The sequence below is a fragment of the Bubalus bubalis genome, chromosome 14 (genome assembly GCF_019923935.1).
Source record: "Bubalus bubalis isolate 160015118507 breed Murrah chromosome 14, NDDB_SH_1, whole genome shotgun sequence".
NCBI classification, from domain to species: Eukaryota; Metazoa; Chordata; class Mammalia; order Artiodactyla; family Bovidae; genus Bubalus; species Bubalus bubalis.
In genome coordinates this window covers 59,645,651-59,664,476 of record NC_059170.1, presented here as the reverse complement: position 1 = coordinate 59,664,476, position 18,826 = coordinate 59,645,651, and the positions used below count along the sequence as shown (strand labels likewise).

General features: G+C 48.7%; 1 protein-coding gene across 2 annotated transcripts; it reads left to right on the top strand.

The window, feature by feature from the left end:
* The first annotated feature begins 15,094 nt into the window (after nt 1-15,094).
* PTF1A (pancreas associated transcription factor 1a) lies at nt 15,095-17,261 on the top strand. Of its 2 annotated transcripts, none has more exons than XM_025264722.3 (2): nt 15,095-16,280; nt 16,701-17,261. In XM_025264722.3, exons 1-2 carry the CDS (start codon nt 15,503-15,505, stop codon nt 16,901-16,903), a joined length of 981 nt encoding a protein of 326 aa, XP_025120507.3. In that variant the 5' UTR covers nt 15,095-15,502; the 3' UTR covers nt 16,904-17,261. The 2 variants fall into 2 exon arrangements, with proteins under 2 accessions (XP_025120507.3, XP_044784080.2); XM_044928145.2 differs by having other exon boundaries at nt 15,095-16,284.
* The last annotated feature ends 1,565 nt before the right edge of the window (nt 17,262-18,826 follow it).

The following is an 18,826-nucleotide window of genomic DNA, read 5'->3' as shown; positions in this document are numbered from 1 at the left end:
TTAATTCTTACTGCAAAGAACCCAGAAAGCATAATATCATCCTTCCACATCTTCCCTTCTTCTCTGCTCACACCTGCCTGGCTGAAGAGGGAAAGTGTTCCTTAAGGACTGGGGACCCGTAAGGTCAATGACAACAGAAATCTCTCACGTCACTCTAAATCGGGGCAGGGAAAAGTCATAAAATGGATACTGGTGTGCAGAGCTTAGCTTCCTCCAGGACATCTCAACACTCTTAGCAGTCTCTGCGCATTTTCCTAGCTCCATCTTGGATTTTTAGAGTGGGTTTGTACTCTGGTCTGGTAGTTCCAAATGTCTGAAAAAAATACAAGGGATATGAAAAAGCAGGAAGACATTCTGCTGCTGCTGCTAAGTCACTTCAGTCATGTCTGACTCTATGTGACCCCATAGACGGCAGCCCACCAGGATCCCCCGTCCCTGGGATTCTCCAGGCAAGAACACTGGAGTGCGTTGCCATTTCCTTCTCCAATGCATGAAAGTGAAAAGTGAAAGTGAAGTCCTTCAGTCGTATCCAACTCTTAGCGATGCCATGGACTGCAGTTCTACCATAAGGTAAATGCTGGGAAATGGGTTTCCAAGGCTGGCTGAAGGCTACATAAAGGTGAGATTCAAGGTTCTTGAGGCAGTCTGTGACTACCACCCAAATAGTGACTGCAATAGGCTACATGGTAAGAACTCAGCCCTGTGGTGGATGGCATTACCTTTCAAGGGCACTAATAAAATGCCACAGAGATGACTATCTGGTAGCTATATGTTGTTTACACTTTAGTGACCTCTGACTGAGATGGATGACCCAGAAGTAATTGGCTTTTAAAGGGGCAAAAAGGAAAAGTTGAAGCACTGGGCATTCTCTGAGGACATGGGTCTTGGTGGGGCATAGATGTGATCACCATAAGGCCACACCATGCCTGGCATGGAAATGTGGATGGAGGCAGGACCAAGAAAGGAGATGGGTAAAGGACCATTGAGAGGTGCTGACCCTGGCTTGCTTGCAGTGGGGTCTATTGCATCCCACAGATTTGCTGGCAAACACATCCTTAAACCACAGGAAACCGTGCTATTGCAGGCCTTCCATTTTCGTCAATCTATTCAGCTTCCTAGGGACATACTTCTGCTCCTCTTCTTGTGGTCAGACTCACTCAAGACTCAACTAACTCAATACTGCTCCCTTTATGAACCACCCTCGCCCCCCGCAACCCCTCACCCTCATGCTGAGCCTTTAAACCTCAACAATAGCCCTTACTACACTGGTTTATAATACTCTCTCCCCTCTCTCTTACTACCCTAAGAATGCATTAAGGCAGTCGTCCCCAACCTTCTTGGCACCTGGGACCAGTTTCATGGAAGACAATTTTCCCATGGACTGAGGGGGTGGGGAGGATGGCTTCAGGACGATTCAAACGCATAACATTTATTGTGCACTTTATCACTATTACATCAGCTCCACCTCATATCATCAGACATTAGATCCTGGAGGTTTGGGACCCGTGTCCTGTGTTAAGGCACAGAGACTCTCTCTGATCCCCAACATTTAACACAATGACTGAACATAGTTGATGCGTAAAACATCTTTCTCAAAGAGATCAATAAATTAAGCCTTAAAACAGGGTGCCTTTACATTTTCTCCGTTATTTCCATGTTGCTTTTAACTTTGTATGCTTTTAACATGACATGACAATTCAGCTTGAAAAAATGTAATTGATCGGCATATGTAGACTAAGACTCTCCAAAGTGAACAAGATGTTCCATTGGGATACAGGAAAACATTTAGGATACCTAATATAGTTATACTCATCTTCCTAAAATTTCTCTTGGTATGGGGCATGTTTAAAAATGTAATGTGTGCATGCTACATTGCTTCAGTCGTGTCCAACTCTTGGACCCCATGGACCGTAGCTTGCCAGGTTCCTCTGTCCATGGGATTCTCTAAAGCAAGAGTATTGGAGTGGGTTGCCATGCCCTCCTACAGGGGACCTTCCTGACCCAGGGTTCAAACTCACGTCTCATGTCTCCTGCACTGGCAGGCAAGTTGTTTACCACTAGCACATACAGTGTATTAATACGTCTTATTTCTATGTGATTTTCTATACAAAAATAGATAAATTCACTGGTAGAGTGGATAATCAAAAATGGTAATGATAAGGTGTTACCGACTCAATGGGCATGAGTTTGAGCAAACTCCAGAGGTGGTAAAGGACAGGAAAGCCTGGTTTGCTGCAGGCCATGGGGTCGCAGAGACAGACATGACTGAGCGACTGAACAAAGGTGTGCTAATCCTCCCCCCTCCATGGACACACAGAATACTTCTCTCTCCTTATCTGCTAACATCCCAAGTACTAACTGGGAATATGGTCACTGAACTCAAGACCACATTTGTCACCTTCCCTTGTAGCTAGATGTGGCCATGTGATGGCTCAGGCCATCTGAATGTGAACTGCAGTGATATATGCAACATTCAGGCCATGATCTTGAAAGGCACATACCCTTTCTGTTTCCTTCTTCTTGCTGGCTGGGATGCAGACATAATGGCAGGAGCTGAAGCAGCCATTTTGGACTCAGGGTTTGAAGCCATGTTTCAGGAAGATAGAGCAACAAATTACAAGGAAGTTTGATCCTACCCCCTAGGCATTTAGCCATCATATAAACTTCAGATTGCTTATGCTTGGACTTTTACTAGAAAGACAAAAATGTTATATTGTCTTTATATATTTGTTACAGAAGCCAGAACTTTATCCAGAATAATGCAAGGTTTGCGGTAAAAATAAAAAGGAGATCAGTCCTGGGTGTTCTTTGGAAGGAATGATGCTAAAGCTGAAACTCCAGTACTTTGGCCACCTCATGCAAAGAGTTGACTCATTGGAAAAGACTCTGATGCTGGGAGGGATTGGGGGCAGGAGGAAAAGGGGACGCCAGAGGATGAGATGGCTGGATGGCATCACTGACTCGATGGACGTGAGTTTGAGTGAATTCTGGGAGTTGGTGATGGACAGGGAGGCCTGGCGTGCTGCAATTCATGGGGTCACAAAGAGTCGGACATGACTGAGCGACTGAACTGAACTGAACTGAGCTGAACTTTTTAAATGATTCCTTTATACAGACAATTGGGGCTCAAGGTGAAAGCTACCAATGGTATAGAACCCTTCAGGTTTTTTCTAATGCCTATGATATTACCTCTTATTCACATCATTTCCTCTTGTACTTTATAGACATTTAATAAAAACGTATTCAATACTGTATGGTATACTTGAAAGTTGGTACCAGAACAGAGTATTAATGTTCCCACTATAATAGAAAAAACAACAGGATGTGTTAACTCACCTTATTTAGGTAAACATTTTGCAATATATGCATATATCAGATAATCACACTGAACACATTATGATGTTATATGTCAATTATATTTTTATAAAGCTTGAGGGGGGGAGGAAAAAAACCTATTGGTTAGCCCACTGAGTATAGAGGGAAACAGGACGAAACTGGCATTTTTTGAGTGCCTACTTTGTATCAGATATTTTACATACATCACTTCCCACAGCAATCCTTAAGGTAGATATTATTATTTCTTCCCATATCTATAGCTAATGAAACTAAAGCTCAGCAAGTTTAAATAACATATACAGTAAAATACAACTAGATGAAGTGGAGCAGATACTTGAATTTGAACTCAGAACTATGTGAGTCAAATGTTCGTGCTTGTCCATCCCCACACAAAAATATTTCAAATACTTCCTCTTCCAAACTGTCAAACTCTTCCTCCTGTCTCTTTCCCTTTCTAATTCTGCTCCATGTCCTTTTTACTTTACTCCCTGCCCCCTTTACTCTCTGCCGTTTAATCCCTCACCTGAAGTCAAACATGTATTTGATAATCATGTAGAACAGTATTCCTCAAACTTGACTCCGAATATATGTATGCATTTATATGTGTGTATAAACATTTATATAACACATAGATGCATATATGTCCTTATATATAATCCCCACACTTTCCATAGAAAAATAAAGCAAATCAACAACAAGAAGAGTGTTCATGAGTCCTGCATGTCAGCTTAAATGATCATTAAAATGAAACTGGTGAAGGATAAAGAAGATGTGGTATATATACACAATGGAGTACTACTCAGCCATAAAAAAGAATGAGATAGTACCATTTGCAACAACATGAATGGACCTGGAGATTATCATACTAACTGAAGTAAGCCAAAGACAAATGTATGATATCACTTATATGTGGAATCTAAAAAAAAAATGATACAAATGAACTTACTTACAAAATAGAAATAGAGAAACAGAAAACAAACTTATGGTAACCAAAGGCGAAAGGGGAGGATGGATTGATTAGGAATTTGGAGTTAAAATATACACACTACTATATATAAAATAGATAACCAACAAGGACCTACTGTATAGCACATGGAACTATACTCAGTATCTTCTAATAATGGGTACTTCTTCTGGATTCTCTTCTACAATGGAAGAGAATGTAAAAAATGAATGTATATATCTATACATAAATCACTTTGCTGTATGTACACCTGAAACAAGCACAACATTGTAAACTATTTCAATAAAAGATTTAAACAGAATTGCTTAAATATTTGCAGGCATAATATTGGTATAAACCCTTTATGTGTGTTTTTCATATATAACTACAAAACTAAACACATTAAAATAGTTTTAAATCTTCAAGCCAATAAAATTCTAATTAACTTTAATTTAATGTGATACGATCTATTTGTAATGACATTTGCCCTTTACAAAGCTGACATGATGTTGGTCCCAATCTTCAGCCCACTATGGGTCTCCTTTATTTCTCCACCAGTTTAATTAAACTACCATGATAGCGTTGTTTATCTAGCTTGTTTTGTAGTTATTTGGTTTCTTGGCACCAGCACAACGTCTGTATATCTTCTTTAGGCCAGAGCAATTAAAACAGAATGGCCCCACCACAGTCTTCCCTTGGAGGAGGAAATGGCAGTTCACTCCCATATTCTTGCCTGGAAAATGCCATGGACAGAGGAACCTGGTGGGCTATAGTCCATGGTGTTGCAAAGAGTCGGACATGACTGAAGCAACTTAGAACATAAAGCACACACCACAGTCTTAAATATAAATTCAGGTTCAGACTCCAAGTTCAAGGTAGGGCTAAGTTTTCGGGTGGCCATTCAGGTGGACCAGAATATGCTCACCCTTTGTTGTCAGTGTTTTTTAAGATTATCATCTCCAGGGACTTCCCTGATGGTCTAACGACTAGACCACATTCCCAGTGGCTAACGACTCCTTGCCCCCTATGCGGGGGGCTCATGTTCGATCCCTGGTCAGGGAACTAGATTCCGCATGCCAAGAGTTCACATGCCACAACTAAAGATCCCACATGCCACAACTAAAACCCGGTGCAGCCAAGTAAATAAATATGTCTAAAAAAACAATTATCATCTACACATGGTCACAAGATTGGGGGAAAAAAAAGTTATAATTGGACTTCCCTGGTGGCCCAGTGTATAACAATCTGCCTTCCAATGCAGGGGACCTGGGTTCAATCCTTGGTCAGGGAAGACCCCACATGCCTTCAGGCAAGTAAGCCGGTGCACCACAGCTACTGAGCCTGCTCTCTAGAGCCGCTGCTCCGCAACAAGAGAAGCCACAGCGATGAGAAGCCCATGCACTGCAACTAAACTAAAAAGTAGCCCTCGTGCAGCAGATGCAGAGCGGCCAAAAGTAAGTATATATTTTTAAAAGTTATAATTAACTTGTGAAGCCTTCCTTTGAGAAGTATGGATCTGCAGAAATGAGAGAGGTCCAGTGATAGGACCCTCCCCAGGAAAATCAAATTCCTGGGTATGGAAAGCGTCCTTTTGTTGTGAAGAGGGAAAAGTCTATAAATAGGAGCCATTGATTACAGAGGCAGGGGTGGATTATAAAGTGACAGCTTTCTGTAACAAGCCTGGCTAGTTTTTCCTTGCAGGTAAGGAAAGGTGTCTGGCTTCTCTCTGCAGGGCTGGTGAGGATGGAGGAGTAAGAGAGGAATTCCAGCTCTCTCCCTGTTCCTGCCTTCCAGGCCCTGGTGTTTGTTCAGCTAATCAGTGTCTCTTGGGAGGACAATGCAAAAGAGAAGCAGCAGAGATGGGCCTGCGTGAACGCCCCCAGCTAAGGGCTGGCATCCTGCTCCATGCCTTCCCAGGCTTTGCTGTGGGGGCATCCTCTGTGAATGGACCACTTTTCCAGCTCCCCCCACTCATAACCAAGAGCATTAGCAAGACACTGTCACCAGGCCTAATCCAAACTGCCTCCCACAGCTGTGAGAACAGCTGAACAGAGATCCAATGCTTCTTCCAGTGTCTGTGGTGAGTCAATCTTCGTGTTGGGTGATAGATTTGTTGATTTTTGCTGTTGTTCTTATTGCTTAGTTGCTCAGTCATGTCCAGCTTTTTGTGACCCTATGGACTGTAGCCCGCCAGGTTCCTCTGTCCATGGGCTTCTCCAGGCAAGAATACTAGAGTGGGTTGCCATTTCCTTCTCCAGGGAATCTTCCAGACCCAGGGATCAAACATGCATCTCCTGAATTGGCAGGCAGATTCTTGATCACTGAGCCACCTGGGAAGTCCTTGTTGATATTGGGGCACTATAAATCCAGGATATCACATAGAGGCAGGTGAAGCCAAGAGGAATGACTCCTACTTGACTAATGACTCCTATGTGTACTTAATGATACATTCTCATCCACTCCACCAATGTTTACTGAGCCTATGAACCTGATTTGTGTTAGTCACTCAGTCGTGTCCGGCTCTTTGTGACCCCATGGACTGTAGCCCTCCAGGTTCCTCCGTTCATGGAATTCTCCAGGCAAGAATACTGGAGTGGGTTGCCATTCCCTTCTCCAGGGGATCTTCCCAACCCAGGAATCGAACCCAGGTCTCCTGCATTGCAGGCAAATTCTTCACCATCTGAGCCACCAGGGAAGTGCAACAAACCTACTGCTGCTAAAAAAATAAATGAGCAAATAAAGTCAGACAAACACTACTCTGTGCCCAGTGCTGAGTAGGTGTTTGTATTTGTTAACTCACTTAATCCTCACAATAACCCAATGAGGTAGTTGTGGGGTTTTTTTAAGATTTTTAAAAAATGGACCGTTTTTAAAGTCTGTATTGAATTTGTTACAATATTGCTTCTGTTTTTTATGTTTAGTTTTTTGACCTCAAAGCTCATAGCATCTTAGCTCCCTGACCAGGGACTGAACCCAAAACCCCTGCATTGGAAGGTGAAGTCTTAACCGCTGGACCACCAGGGAAGTCCTGAGGTAGTAGTGTTATATTAATTTCTTCTTATATATGCAGGCGTGGAGGCTCATGGATGTTAGCTAACTTGCCCAAACAGCTAGTCAGTGGCAGAGCAGCTGGAATCCAGGCAGCCAGGCTTCGGAGCCTATACTTATGAGCTCTGTGCTTCCTGGCCTCTCCGAGGGGCCAGTGGATAGTGGGATGCCGTTTTCTCTGCAACAAAAATAAGCTCAAACCTCTAACAGGGTCTAATCTGAGAGGGGTCCTGTGGTGGCAAAACCTGAGGCCTGGGGACTTCCCTGGTGGTCCAGTGGCTAAGACTGCATGCTCCCAATGCAAGGGGCACGGATTCAATTCCTGGTCGGGGACTAGGTCCCATGTGCCACAATTAAGACCTGGTGCAGCCAAATAAATAAATAAATATTAAAAAAAAAAAAACCTAGGGTCTGTGTAGAGTCCTTATTTCTTGGAATGTTCAAGCATAAAAACTGTATTCCAGACTTATCGGTAACTTTTCTAAATAACTGGAATTGCTTTCCAGGTGGTGCTAGTGGTAAAGAACCAGCCTGCCAGTGCAGAAGACCTAAGAAATGTGGGTTCAATCCCTGGGACAGGAAGATCTCCTGGAGGACATAGCAACCCACTCTAGTATTCTTACCTGGAGAATCCCATGGACAGAGGAGCCTGGAGGGCTACAGTCCATAGTGTTGCAAAGAGTCGGACAGGACTCAGTGACTGAGCATATACACACTTGACTGATAGTAGGCACGTGCCTGCTTGAACTGCGCACAGGCCAGCATGCTGCTGCGGCTGCTGCTAAGTCGTTTCAGTCGTGTCCGACTCTGTGCGACCCCATAGACGGCAGCCTACCAGGCTCCCCCGTCCCTGGGATTCTCTAGGCAAGAACACTGGGGTGGGTTGCCATTTCCTTCTCCAATGCATGCAAGTGAAAAGTGAAAGTGAAGTCGCTCAGCTGTGTCCGACTATTCACGACCCCATAGACTGCAGCCCACCAGGCCCCTCCGTCCATGGGATTTTCCAGGCAAGAGTACTGGAGTGGGGTGCCATAATGGGCCAGCATACGCTTCTTCAAGTACAGATTAACCTGGCTGAGGGAAAGTTTTGCTCTAGGCAGGATTTTAAGAAACAAGAAAAAAATGCCACTGTAATACCCTATATCTTCAGGACCACTGTAAAGAGTGAAAGCTAAGGTATCATTGAGAAGAGGTAGAAAAATTTCCAAGGGAATCACAATCAGTGGTCTGCTAGGCAAGGAAGAAAGTCAGCCCACAAGTGGAACACACAGGCTATTCTGAGAGATACTCAACTGTGAGTTCTTAGGAGTGGTCCTTCAAGTGAAAATGAAATTATCCGATGGTAAAGTCCTACAATGAACCATCATGCCACCATTAAAACCTGTCTGTTAAAGTAAAGATATGGGGAAATGGTGATGAGAGATGGTCAAGTGAAAAGTGCAAGACATGAAACTAAAAACACCAGAGGAAAGAGACCAAAATGTTAGCAGCAGTCACGTGGAGTCTGTGGACCATGCAAACAATGTGGTGGGTTTAATGAATAGTTTAAAATTTCTTTTAGGACTTCCCTGGTAGTCCAGTGGTTAAGAATCTGCCCAACAATGCAGGGAACATGGGTTTGACCCCTGGACTGGGAAGATATCACGTGCTGCAGGATAACTAAGCCCGTGCACCACAGTTACTAAGCCTGCGCTCTAGAGCCTGGGTTCCAAAACAAGAGAAGACACCGCAGTGAGAAACCTGCACACCACAACTAGGGAGCAGCCCCTGCTCACCACAGCTGGAGAAAGCCCGCATGCAGGAATGAAGACTCAGCCAAAATAATTTTTTTTCTTTTTTAAAGAAAAAGTCTATCCATTAGCCACTCAGTTCCTTTCTCAGTGCAGCTCATGTCATCAGTTTCTGGTATCCATCTAGAGATATTGGATGGCTGCATAAACAAATGCTTTCACATATACTCACTGCCTTCTGTTTTTTTTTAATGCAAAAATACTAGCTATTCTTGTTCCTTTCACTTTAATGATGTATCCTGGAGATCATTTCACATTGTGACATCAAAAGCATTCTTATTCTGTTATGGCAGCTGAATATTCCACAATTCGTGCATGCTAAGTGGCTTCAGTCGTGTCTGACTCTGTGACTCCATGGAATGTAACCCATCAGGCTCCTCTGTCCATGTAAGTCTCGAGGCAAGAATACTGGAGTGGGTTGCTGTGCCCTCCTCCAGGAGATCTTCCCGACCCAGGGATTGAACCCATGTTTCTTACATCTTCTGAAATGGCAGGAGGGTTCTTTACCATGAGTGCCACCTGGGAAGCCTAAATATTCCACAATATAGAACCATAATTCACTTAAGGCCCTATGGATGGACATGAAACAAACAAACAAAAATTACAGCTTTAAAGAGAAACAAACAGAAAAAAGCTCCAAATTTCTATTAATTTTTTTTTTTTTTTTTTGCCTTCTCACTGCTCACCATGGAGGCCAAAACACAGAAGTCTGATTATAATGACCTGCAATGTTTACCTTACAAAAGACCAAACACCTTTTGGAATAACAAGACTGAAGGACAAAGCTCAGAAGCTTTATTCATCAAACAAACCGTGGCATGCCAGAAAACACTTATTTGGAGAAGTATATCAGCGTTTTGGTGTTTCTCCCTCCAAAGATTAATGTTTAACGATGGGAAATGCAAGAAGGAATGTAGTGGGTGTTGGGTGTTGGGCTTTTCACTCTGTTTCATGGCAGCCATGGCAGCCTCGTGCGTCCTGCCCTCATTCCCAGGTGGGACACAGCTCAGCTTCTTCTTCTTTATTTTTTAAGGCTGAGTAGCTTCAGAGTGGATAATGTCTGATGGAAACCCTGGAAAACAATGCTGACACCTCCCCCCACCCTCGTGCTGGAAATCCACATTTCTGCTCTTGTGGCTCCATGGTGCCAGCTGTATCACTCCGGGATGCTGAGTCTTTCTGAATCTAACTGCTTGCAAACAATCAAAACACCTGACCAGTTCATCTCCCAGAGCTGTGTTAGCAAACAAGAGGGTCCATGTGAAAATCACATTGCATCAGCTACATTCAGTATAGAGACAGAGGAGGGGCAGGAAGATGCTACGTAAGGCAGGTGAGATATGGAGTCAGCCAGCCTGGGTGGAATTTGGTCCCCTTCTCTGACAGGCCATTGTAGCTGTAGGTTTATGGCCGAGATTCTTCTGTTCAGTGGTTGAAATAAGGAGGATGTCCTCCAGCAGCATTTTGAGAAAGGGATAATCAGAAGTGAAAGCCCTCCAAAATGCTCATCTCCATCTTTTCTACCTTTGTATTATTCCTTCTACCCATCTTATGATAAACATAAGAGCTTCAGACCAAACCAAGGAGCTCAGGCTAGTAGGACGGAGAAGGCAATGGCAACCCCCTCCAGGACTCTTGCCTGGGAAATCCCATGGACGGAGGAGCCTGGTAGGCTACAGTCTATGGAGTAGCACAGAGTCAGACACGACTGATGTGACTTAGCAGCAGCAGCAGCAGGCTAGTAGGAAGGACAGCGGAAGGCTAGAAAGAGGGACTTCCCTCGTGGTCCAGGACCTGAGACTCAGGGCCCAGTGTCAATTCCCGGTGGGGGAACTAGATCCCACAGGCTGCAACTAAGACTTCGCATGCCGAGACTAAAGACTCCACATGCTGTAACTAGAAGAACTAGCACCCTTGTGCTGCAACAAAGATTCCACGTACGGCAACCAGACCTGGTGCAGCCAAATTGATTGATTTAATGCAAGAAATTTAAAAAAAAAAACCAGAGAGAAGTCACTGTGGCATTGGAAGACACGGTAAGTTAATAAAGGGTAAAGTAAAGAGAAGATGAGGAGGATGATAGGTAGGCAGGGCTAGTTCAAGGAAGGCCTTTGAAGTCATGTCAAGGAGTCTAGCATCCACTAGGCCAGTCCTTTCCAGGATGGAATTAGATGGCACCTGATCAGAGTGCACTTTCTGAGTGGAAAAAGCACTCATAATCTATATAACGTGACTTTAGGGGGCAGAGAAAGTCCCATGAGCCCATATTTAATTCTGTATTCTTTGTCTTCTGCTGGAAATTGCACCATTCAGTGACTCCTTTCTCAGCACATCAGAAGGTGTGGTGATATCCACAGTGTGGCCAGGACTCTGGAGAGGCCAGGAAGGTGGTGTGTGGTAGTCTGGGCTGGCTCAGAATGGGACCCAGACCGATTACATTGCACATCAATATAAATTCACCTTTTATGAGTCTGCTCTCAGCAGCCAGTGGAACCAGCACTAGGCTGGCATGGACTGGGATTGATAGTAACCTGCTGTGTGACCTTAGGGAAGTCACCAGACTTTTCTGGGCTTCAGAGGCCTTTCAGCATCATCATTCCCATGAGCGTGGTTTGATGAGGGCCCTCAAGTGAAAAGAGAAAGTTTTCATAGAATGAGGGAGGGGAATGGTAAAGAAAGGGGAAATAAGACACTTGTGAGGACAATTCAGCCACCTGGTATCACCTCTGTGTTCAAGAGTGGGGAACGGGAACAATTTAGGTCGATGAGAAATTAACAGGGACCCATTTTCAAGTTGGGAGACAGACCATGAGTCCCACCTGCTTGCAAGCACTAAGTGAGGAGCATGGGACGCTGGTGGGGAGACAGCTGCACCCTATTTCTCCTGCAGGGAGGACATGTGCCAAGGAGTGTCCAGCACTGTGGAGCCATATGAAGGTGGGGCAAAGGATGGAGAACCTGGAGCCCCAGCCTTTATGGCTGCTTTGCGGAGAATCCATTCTGGGCAGGAGACAGGGATCTGGGCTCCAACCCTGCAGTTATGGTTCTGAAAAGCCAGGGGAAGACTCTAGAAATGTTTTCTGGGAAAGCAAGGAGCAAGTATTTAAGTCGGTAATCCCTGGGACAGAGAGAGAGCTGAGAGAGACAGAGACGATGGACACAAGGGCAGATGGACACAGCAATGCCCCACAGCTCTTGCCAGACATTCTCCTGAAACCGAGAAGCTTAAAGACGGACTGAGGCTTCTGGCAGCCCCAAAGGCAGTGTGGTAGGAGCCTTCTGGGCCTAGGAGGACAGGTGCCACTGAGAGACTTGGAAACAATCTCAAGGTTTCACCGGGATCTGACCCTAAAAAAAGAGTCAAGCACCTCGCCACTGTCCAACCTTAGGGGCCAGATGTTATTTCATACTGAGGCAGGAACAAGGTTAGGGTACGTCTCTCTTGAGGACAGAGGGTGGAGCAGAGAAGCTTCGGGCTTAGCAAAGGGTGGAGAAACTTTTGGCTCTGGGACCAGCCCTGTCCCTCTGCCCTGAAGTACCTGAAACCTTGCGTTCTTGTTCCATTCCACACTCGCCCAGTGCCTAGAGGACCCGGGGTGTGCAGAACTGGGGAGGGCCGGGGGTGGGGGTGGGCAGCAGTGCGGGGGAGGAATGAGAGCTGGAGTCTGTAGAGGGCTCTGTCCCAGCCATCTCCTCCGCCAACCTGTTGCTTCGAGAGGCAGAGGGCAGCCGTCCACACTGTTGTGACCTCCAGTGACCCAGAGAAAATTCCCTTTATTATCAGTGAAGCCTTTCTTCTTTTTAGTAGAGAAAAGAACAATCATGTCTTACTTAAGGACAGAGTGTGTGTGTGTGTGAGAGAGAGAGAGCATGCCAGCCCATACCAGCACCCCAGTATCAACATCTGCAGGCCTGACCCTTGCTTCCCCAAAGGACAAGTCAGCAGACAGTTCTCTAAGGGAAAAAATGGTGGGGGTGGGGAGGGAAAGGGCAAGGAGGGAACAAGTGACTATCTTTTCTTTTCCTCTTCCTCCAGGCTCATCTATGCAGCCCTAGAAGCTGCCCAGAACCTCCACACTATCTCTGCTCAGCTTCACAGGACAGTAAACTTTCCCACCAGCACTGGACATGCCCATTGTTCACTTGGGTGCCCTAGGTAAAGTTCTGGGCCCTTCTATAAACTCATCAAGCATATGGAAGATGATTTTCTGTGGACTCTGACTGTTAAAATCACACTGGGTATAAAGATCCCCCAAATGTATGCTTACAGACTCCCTGTGTCCCCCAGCCCCCACTCCCTGACATATGCATGGCACAAACATTTTCTCAAGAGCCATTATATCCATCAGAGAAGGTCTCTCAGCCTCTTAAAGAGAGCCTGTGTAGGCTGGAACCCCAGTCTTTCCTCCACTGAATGATTATCAATACTTCGGATAAGGCTTTGAAGTCTGGTTATTCGCTATGCCTCCAAGTCCTCAGATTGATCCAAGAGCATGTCCCTACTGGGTTTTAATCTAACCAAGTGAGGGGAGGGGAGGAAGGGCCACCAACAGCTGGCTAGATCTCGGGTCTTGAACTCCTCTTCCCAAACAGCTTTCCTTTCGTTGAGGTGAGAAAGATAAATCTAAATACAGGAAATTGCAGCCCAGTCTTGAACACAGGAAAATTGTCCACATTTGCCTCAGTTTAACTTAATCACCTCACTAGGAAGGATGAGCTAACAAAGGAAGGAACTTACTGGAAAACAGTAAGTCTTTGGGTTAAAATTCTCTGTGTCCTTGGTGGTTCAAGGTAATCTCTGGCGTTCTTATGTATCTTTTGCCCTTAACTTTTTTTGGTTTCAGGATTCAGTTAAATACAATGTAAATGTCTAAAACCAGGATGCCCGTTAAAATCGCTGTTCTATAAGACATGGACCTGGCTTTTGAGAGTTCAAACACCCACTAGAAGAAGCCTCTGGTGGGACAAGTGTCTGAAAAAGGAAGCGGCTGACCCAGGAAGGCGGTGGCTCTCTGTCTTCTGTTGAGAGAACTCGCGCGGTCGGCTGCACTTCTGAACCCTCTGGAACTTGGCTTTTAACAGAATTGCCTCGACCCTGGAAGGGTTTGTTACTTTTCAACTGAGGAATTCGAGTTGCATCACTGTCTGTAGTACTGTCATGAGCCAGAGAAAGAAAGGAAAAAGTCGTTCAAGGATGGACTCGGTGGTCAGTGGGAAAGGTGAGCGACTCTGGCTTTGAAAACGGTTCACACTCTGCCCATTTACTTCCATGCCCTCTCTCGGACTGCTCCAAAGCAGACGATTCAACTGAGTCCCTTTGTATCCGGTTTTATTGCTCCGGACCCCTAGGGTCTCACAAGAAACATGCCCTGCTGAGCCGCTCTCGGAGGCGGCCTCTCCAGCGTTCCCGTTTCTCCCTCGGGGCGGGGAAAGGGGAGGGGAAGAGAGGCCGGCCGCAGAGCACAGGGCACCGGAGTCAGGATCCCGAGCAGCGCCGGGCAGGCGCGCGCCCCTCAAACCCGCGCCGCGCCTGGAGAGGCGCCGCATCGCCTTCCAACCCCAGCGGCACACACTGTGCAAATTTGACCAGAGTCCTGGAAAGGTTTGGCGATGAGACAGAAGCCCGGAATGGAACCCAGGCCGGAGGCCCGCTCGCGCTCCGGGGGTGGGGGTGGCGAAACCCACCGCCGGAACTGTCCAGGCTGCCCGCAGTCGCTGCGCCAACCCCGGAGAAGCAGCGAGCTCCACCTGAGACTCGCTCCCGCCGTCTGGGACGCGGAGGCGCCCCGCTAGGGCGTTTTGTGGCTGCGCCGAGACGCCGCGCGCCAATACCCCAGCCCGGGGGCAGAAGGGCCCGGCTGGGCGAAGCGCGCGCCAGCGGGCGGCGGCCGCCTGGGGCCGCAGGTGCCCCTGGAGCCGCTTGCCCGGCAGGTACTCGCCCGAGGAGGGGAGGGGAGGGGCGTGAGGAGCCCCGGGCCGCGCGGCCCCGCCTCCCCTTCACCCCGGGAGCTCCCTTAGGGAGGAAAGCCTCCCCGGCCCCAGCCGGCCTCCCGGCCCCCTCCCCGCCGGCACCCCGCACTTGGTGATTGGCTGGCGCCGCGGGTCCCTGGCACGCGCCTGTGGATGTAGTTATAAGAATCCTCGCGTGCCGGCCCTCAGCTTCAGCCGGTCGCCACAGCCCTCCCCAACGCCGCGCGGGCGCCGTCCAGAGCGCAGCGGCCGCGGGCACTCCAGGGAGGCCGGGGCGGGGGGGCGGTCCTCGTTGCCTCCCGCGCCGGACCGGGAGGGCGGGGGCTGCCCGACGAGCACGAACTGCAGCCGCAAACTTTCAGAGAACACCCCTACCCTAGGCCAGCAGTCCCCCGGGCCCTCGGCGGCGCAGAGCATGGACGCGGTGCTGCTAGAGCACTTCCCCGGGGGCCTGGACGCCTTCCCGTCCTCTTACTTTGACGAGGAGGACTTCTTCACCGACCAGTCTTCTCGGGACCCTCTGGAGGACGGCGATGAGCTACTGGCCGACGAGCAGGCCGAGGTGGAGTTCCTCAGCCACCAGCTGCACGAGTACTGCTACCGCGACGAGGCGTGCCTGCTGCTGCAGTCCGCGCCTCCGGCGGCCCCCCACGCACTCGCCCCGCTGCCCCCGGGGGGCCCGGGAGAGCAAGAGGACAGCGGCGGCGGCGGCTACTGCTGCGAGGCGGGGGCGCCCTCCGGCGGTTTCCCCTACTCGCCCGGCTCTCCGCCCTCGTGCCTGGCCTACCGGTGCGCCGGGGCGGCCGCACTGTCCCCCAGGGCGCGGCTGCGTGGCTTGAGCGGCGCGGCGGCTGCGCGGCGGCGGCGGCGGGTGCGTTCCGAGGCGGAGCTGCAGCAGCTGCGGCAGGCTGCCAACGTGCGCGAGCGGCGGCGCATGCAGTCCATCAACGACGCCTTCGAGGGGCTGCGCTCGCACATCCCCACGCTGCCCTACGAAAAGCGCCTCTCCAAGGTGGACACGCTGCGCCTGGCCATCGGCTACATCAACTTCCTCAGCGAGCTGGTGCAGGCCGACCTGCCCCTGCGCGGCGGCGGCGCGGGCGGCGGCAGGGGGCCCGGCGGCGGAGGGCGCCTGGGCGCGGACAGCCCAAGCAGCCAGGCCCAGAAGGTCATCATCTGCCACCGGGGTACTCGTAAGTGCGTCCGCCTCTCAGCTCGTGGTGGGGGGGTGGGGGGGGGAGGGGACGGGAACGGGAAGGTCCCGGGGCGGGGGCTGGGTGAACGGACCGACCAGCTGACTGACGGACAGACAGACGGGCGGGCTGTGGGTACCCTCCACCTTGAACCGGAGTTGGCGTTTCTGAGGTTTTTCCGCCACCCTGACGGCGGCCCTGAGGGTGCGCGTCCCGGATAGATTTGCAACTTCTGGGACTGCGGGTTGAGGGCGCTGGGGGCTCGCGGGGTGGAGAAAAAGTGTTGTTCAGAGTAACCAAAGACGCCTGTCTGTCAAAGCGCCCAAAAGGGGATCTCAGAGGACCGGAGGGGCAGTGCTGGGAGCAGAGTTGGACATTCACAATCTGGCTTTTTTTTTTTCCTTCTTCTCACCTCCTCAGGGTCCCCCTCCCCCAGCGACCCGGATTATGGCCTCCCTCCCCTTGCGGGACACTCTCTCTCTTGGACTGATGAAAAACAACTCAAAGAACAAAATATTATCCGAACAGCCAAAGTGTGGACCCCAGAGGACCCCAGAAAACTCAACAGCAAGCCTTCCTTCAACAACATAGAAAACGAACCGCCCTTTGAGTTTGTGTCCTGAGAAAAAGACCTGCCTGAGGACGGGATTCCGTCTGTGTGCATATTGTACATGTAAATATCTATAATGTAAATGTAACTTAAGAATCACATTTTTCTAATGGCAATCAACTGTTTGTTATTTATCTATTTATTATCCTGTCGAGTTAATGAAATAGATGATCTCTTTTTAAATATATAACTTATATAATTTATCCTGATTTTCTTAAAATATGCAATAGTCTATGATCTTCCCCAGCACCTTTGGCAGAACTCTGCATTAGTGGAAGAACTCTGACCAGAAAACGTCATGCTAATTTATTGCCAGATACGATTTATTCCTAAGCAATGTTAATAAATGCTATTCATACCGTTTTCTAAAAGTTCTTTTATACTTGATGGGTGTAGCTGTATCTTTAAAGATCAATTAACCTACTTTGTAAAAAAAAAAAAAAAAAAAAAAAAAAAAAAACTGAACCAGAGACCCCAAACGGAGCTATACTGTAAGAGCCACCTTTTAGATTTAGCTTAAAGGGAGTGGGTTAGAGGATTAGGCCTCATTTCTCTGGGAGAGCCCTTCATCTTCATCCCAGTCCTAACACCCTAGGAAGCAAATGGGTCATGGAATATTTGTTGCTCTCATTCTTTCAGATGGGAAAGCTAAGGCTGGGAGACATTTGACTTAACCAAGGTCATGGGCACCCTGTGTAATCATAGTGTATAAAGTGGACACTGTGGGTCCGGTGGCGACAGTGGGCTAATTTCTGGGCTAGCAAAGGGAAGACACCTTTCTGCTTCCAAGGGCTGGGGAGAAGGGGTTGCTGTTAAGCTGCCCTGTGACCCATGCCTTCTGCAGTTACAGCATCAGGTACATGGAACTCAAATATACTCAAAGGAAATGAGAAAAGCCACCAGGTTGAGGCCGGAGACCCCTCTAGGATGTTTCCCAACAAAACCCAGGGTTTTGGGGATAAGACAAGAAAGGAGCACGCCCTCTCTGCCGCTTCTGCAACTGGGTAATTTCTGAAATTGACTCGGTTTTGCCTCCAGCAGAATCCAGTCCTTTGAGGCAAGCAGCCTGGGGTGAAGGCGAGGCTCCGGCGGAGAGCTGCCCCCTAGCGAAGGGGAGAGCCGCGAGGGCGCAGCGAGGAGCTCCCAGGAAGCTAGGGTTTGGACTAATCTCCGAGGCCGCTACGAGCACCTCCCTGGCCCTCAGGGAGCGCTCGGCTGCGAGCTGGAGTCGGGGCGCCCGGCTCAGAGTGCGGGACCCTGCGCGCGCTCGGAACGCCCGGGGGCGGAGCGGGAGGCGCGGAGCAAGGTCTCGCGCGTCCGGCGCGCTCTTCCTGGCTGATCCACAACGCCGGCGCCCCGCAGGCCCTGGGGAACCGAGATGCCACTCCCCGGCCCGCAGCCGCCTGGTCGGCCAAGGCACGATGGCGCATCTTCCTTGGTACCCAAGGCCCTGCCGAGGGACAATATGTCGGCAGCATGCTAATTGCTTTAACCTAGTTTCAGACCCACTGAGGGGTTCCCCGCGCGCCGCGGGTGCCATGGACGTCATCCAAGAGCAATTAAAGCGAGGCCGCGAGCCCGACCCGCAGCGCGGCCTGGCCAGACGCGCGGAGATTCTGGGTCGCCAAGCTCCCAGGAGGCCCTTGACCATGGACACTCTCACCCCTTCCAGCCCCACCCGTCCCTCCCCCTAAAAGATGGACATTTCACACTGGAGGAAGAATTTGGAAACGAGAGAAAATAATTCGATTTTGTCCTGTATTAGGGCCTCATTAAACACGAAAGTTGCTTTTGCACAAGTGCTTCTATCAGGCATGTAATCTCATTACACTCATTAGAAAGTCAAATGGTAGGCAGACTTCAACTTAATTATAAGTTATGTAAGTTCTGTACCGTTTACTTCTGCTGCGTAGACCTGCGTTTCAATTGGATTAGG